Raw genomic sequence first — 3,651 nt, forward strand, 5'->3', positions numbered from 1 at the left:
CACCTGCCGCTGCCCTTCCGCCTCCCGCCGCGCCCCTTCGTGGCGCCTGCGTCGCCGCCGCCGCCCTCGCACGGTGCCGGGAGCTGGAGCCCCGTCGACCCAGGGACGCCGTACTCCGACCCTGGGAGGCTCTGCCCTATCCCTCTGTATGGCCTGACGCAGCGGCTGGAGACCGTGCTCGCTGCCGCGCACACGCTCGCCGCTGCCGGCCTGCTGCAGCCTGCTGGGCAGGCAGACGTAATGGAAGCTGCCTGCTGCGTGCTCGAGGCGGCGGCCGCGGGCTGCTTGGAGGAGGGGGAGCGGCCGGCGCTGGAGGGAATGCTGCAGCACGTGCGTGCGCAGCTCGCGGTGATGGCGGAGGCGGGGGCGGAGCACAGCTGCGCGGCGTATCGCGGCGAAGACGACGACGATGATGTGAGGATACTGCAGGATGATGGCTCGTGGCGTGTGTGGCGGACGGCGGCGGCGGCCCAGGCTGCGCTTGCTGACGCAGCGTGCGTCGGCGCGGACAATGAGGGCGATGATTGGGAGGGGGACGCGTGGGAGCGCGAGGGCTGCGGGGACGAGGGCAGCGGCGGTTGATGCAGCGGTGCGAGAAGCGGTGGGGCAAGGGCAGCCATGAAGATTCTGAGGGCGCCGCAGGAACGAATACGGCACAGGGCGTTACGGTCCAGTAGAGCAGGTTGGGTGTTTGCATGTTTGTGTGTGTGTGTGTGTGTGTGTGTGTGTGTGTGTGTGTGTGTGTGTGTGTGCGTGCGTGCGTGCGTGCGCGCGCGCGCGCGCGCGTGCTTCTGTGCATGCGCTTGCGTGAGCACTAGAAGGTACTGGGCTTGCTGTGACTGACTGCGTCACAATTTTGTTGTCGGCCGCCCTATCTACACTGTTATAATTGCAGGAAGCCACGCCGAGCATTCAGCTATGGGGGTTTCGATGGGTTGTTGGACTGTCAAGTGACCCTACGCAACTTCTATTAAAGGTTCCTTCAGAGCCTGCAAGGCCGCGTTGGATAATGCTTACGTGAGTGTAAACGTGTCAGCAGAGTCCATGGGTCTGAGCGAGGCAAGGGGGCGCCAGCCTGTGGCAGCCCTGCTACACTGCCTTGTTGATTTTGGCAGGGGCACCCGTGGCCGCCACCCGGCCTGGCCGCAAAAAGGGCGCGGCCTGCGAAGTGCTGCCGACAAATCGGTAGGCATCCACGCTCATCAAAAGTGTGCACGAGTGCTCGACGAGGTGCCCCCCACCCCAGATGCTTGGAGCGGCCATGAAGCTGGCAGCCCGGCGGCATCACCCAAATAACAGCCTCGGCATGTGTAGTTTTTACAGGCCTTTCATTCAAGCTTTATCACAGTTGACGAAATCAATAGCACATCGCCCTCGCGAACGGCATCAAAGTCACTCGCCCCTCCTCAACGCACCGACCGCTCCAGCAACAGGCACAATGGCTCTTGTCGCTCACCGCAGCATTGTGGCGCGCCCGCAGCAGCCGCGCGTTGCGCGCCGCAGCCTGGCCCCACCTGCGCGCGCTCTCGTCCTGGGATCTCAGGGGCAACGCCAGGCAGACGGCGGCGGCAATGCCGTTGGCCGGCTGCTGTCACTGCTGTTTGGAGGAAAGCCCGCCGGCCATACTGCCACTGATATGTGAGCTTCAGCGGCATATGCCCGAAAGCGCTGCTGCGTGTTTCCTGACCGAAACCCAGGGAGCTTGGCAGACGCGCACTGGCTTGCGCACGCCGCATGCCCCTTGCCATATCCCCTGACCTCGGCTCTTGCAGCTTCCCGCTCGCCTTCTGCTTTCTGCTCACCTCACCTGTCTGCTCCCTCCCCTTTTGCAGTGACGACATCCCTCCAGAGTACCGGCAGGATGCGGCGCAGGCGTCCCACGGCGGCCCTGTGTGGCACAGCCACATCGCCGCCCGTCTCGCTACGGCCGGCCGCGAAGACGGCGCCGGCCACTGAACGCCGCAATGGCGTGAACCAGCTGACAATTGTAGCCTGTCAGAAGATTTTGCAGACCACCACGCAATGGCGTGGGAACGAACAAGCAACCCGGCTCGCATCAACATTGTGCCAGCTCAATGAGCCCGCAAAAGGGCCACTTTTCGGGTGGCAGCGACGCCACCGACGCTCAACCACCCCTTGCTGGCCGTGGATGGCCTCAGGTTAGCAGTTCAACTGGGGTGCGCAGTCGCCGCTCCACGTGGCACATGCCGGCGCGATGCGAGGCGCTCGGCGCGAGGCTGATTCTGCACCGTGCTCAAGCGCATGCCCATTCGCGCCGGTTTTTGACAATCCCTTGTCTGTTTTGTGGCCCTTGATGGGTTGTGGCGGACTCACAACCACTATACTGCACTGTTGATTGCACGTGGCCGGCTGGTGGGCAGCAGCAAAAGCATCAAGCAGGCTGCCTACTACCCCTTGCTCTGTGAAACGAGCTGCCACAGCACGTCAAGCTGCCAGCACCACATTGGTCGTAGGCTGTGTCTTGCTGCACCAGCGCGGGCAGGGATGCGCTGTTGCGCTGGGCGCCCGATCTTAGGTGGCAAATGCATTTCGCGCCATCAATTCCCTCGCACGATGCGCAGACTGTGCTGTACGCACGCCAACCACGCATCCAGCACTGGTAGGGTTCCCAGCAACGTAAAAATTGATTGTAACACCTCTAGCTTGATGAAATCTGGACTATCTTGCAGTCGGGTGTTGCATATTGCAGCAACCTTGGATGCTCAGAGGAACGGTTGCGTTAGAGCGATCAGGAGGGGCTCTTCGGCACGTCGGGGCTTTCAAGCAGCCACAGCCCCAGATGGCCGCTATGTCATTTCATCGTCATCACCGCCACCACTACCGTCCTCCTCCCCCTCCTCGTGCTGCTGCTGCCGCGCCACGGGCTGCGGCTGTGTTTGATGAGGTGGCGGCGGCCCCATCAGCCCCTGCTGCTCCTGCTGCTGCTGGTGCGCCGTGACATGTGCACGCGCGGAGGACTCCTGCGCTTCCGCCAGCGACATGGACCTCGCGCGAGCCTGGGCAAAGAGCTCCTGCTGCATGCGGATCTGGCGGCGTGTGGTGGTAGGAAGGGCAGGCATGAGCAGAGGGGGCATGATGAGTGCACGTGTCTTTTTGTGTGTGTGTGTGTGTCTTTGTGTGTGTGTGTGTGTGTGTGTGTGTGTGTGTGTGTGTGTGTGTGTGTGCGCGCGCGTGTGTGTGTGTGTGCGTGCGCTGTGCGCGCGCGCGTGCGTGTGTGTGCGTGCACGCACACATGCGCGCCAATTTGAATGAGTGTCTGCGCTGCGCGCACGTCCAGGGTGGTGCAAGCGCGTGCGTGAAAGCATGCACGCATAGGGGAAAAGCAAATCGCAAAAATGCACCAACACAGCTTGTCGGCCAGTTGCACAGAGTAGGCAGTTGCGCCCAGCTGCGCATCGAGAGCGGGCCGACTGCACAGCTCGCTTCAACAAGCACTGCGTGAGCCAGCGGCTGCCAGCCGCTCTGTGGCCACCTGGCTCTGCAACATGGGGCACCCAGGGCGCTGCAGGCCCGGGTGTGCGGCGCCCCCACCTGCTCCTGCTCCGACAGGCCCTCCGCCTCCGCCTTGGTGCGGCGGCCCGCCAGCTTGGGGGCGTCTGTGATGAGGAAAGGGGGTGTGCGGTCGTGGAA

The 3,651-nt window shown here is 63.4% G+C and overlaps 2 protein-coding genes across 2 annotated transcripts in view; one reads left to right on the forward strand and one right to left on the reverse strand.

Moving 5' to 3' along the window:
• Positions 1 to 240: 240 nt before the first annotated feature.
• Positions 241 to 582, forward strand: MNEG_2854 (hypothetical protein; the record flags this gene model as incomplete). The annotated part of the gene is made up of 1 exon (XM_014048672.1): positions 241 to 582. The coding sequence occupies one exon, from the start codon at positions 241 to 243 to the stop codon at positions 580 to 582; it is 342 nt and encodes a 113-aa protein (XP_013904126.1).
• A 2,225-nt stretch (positions 583 to 2,807) lies between these two features.
• Positions 2,808 to 3,651, reverse strand: part of MNEG_2855 (hypothetical protein) — a gene marked incomplete at both ends in the record, with an annotated part of 2,036 nt that continues 1,192 nt past the window's right edge. Inside the window, 2 exons of the mRNA XM_014048673.1 lie at positions 2,808 to 3,047; positions 3,553 to 3,617. Of these exons, the coding sequence (XP_013904127.1) occupies positions 2,808 to 3,047; positions 3,553 to 3,617 (305 nt within the window). The remainder of the gene's footprint in view (positions 3,048 to 3,552; positions 3,618 to 3,651) is intronic.

The sequence above is a fragment of the Monoraphidium neglectum genome (genome assembly GCF_000611645.1).
Source record: "Monoraphidium neglectum strain SAG 48.87 unplaced genomic scaffold scaffold00338, whole genome shotgun sequence".
NCBI classification, from domain to species: Eukaryota; Viridiplantae; Chlorophyta; class Chlorophyceae; order Sphaeropleales; family Selenastraceae; genus Monoraphidium; species Monoraphidium neglectum.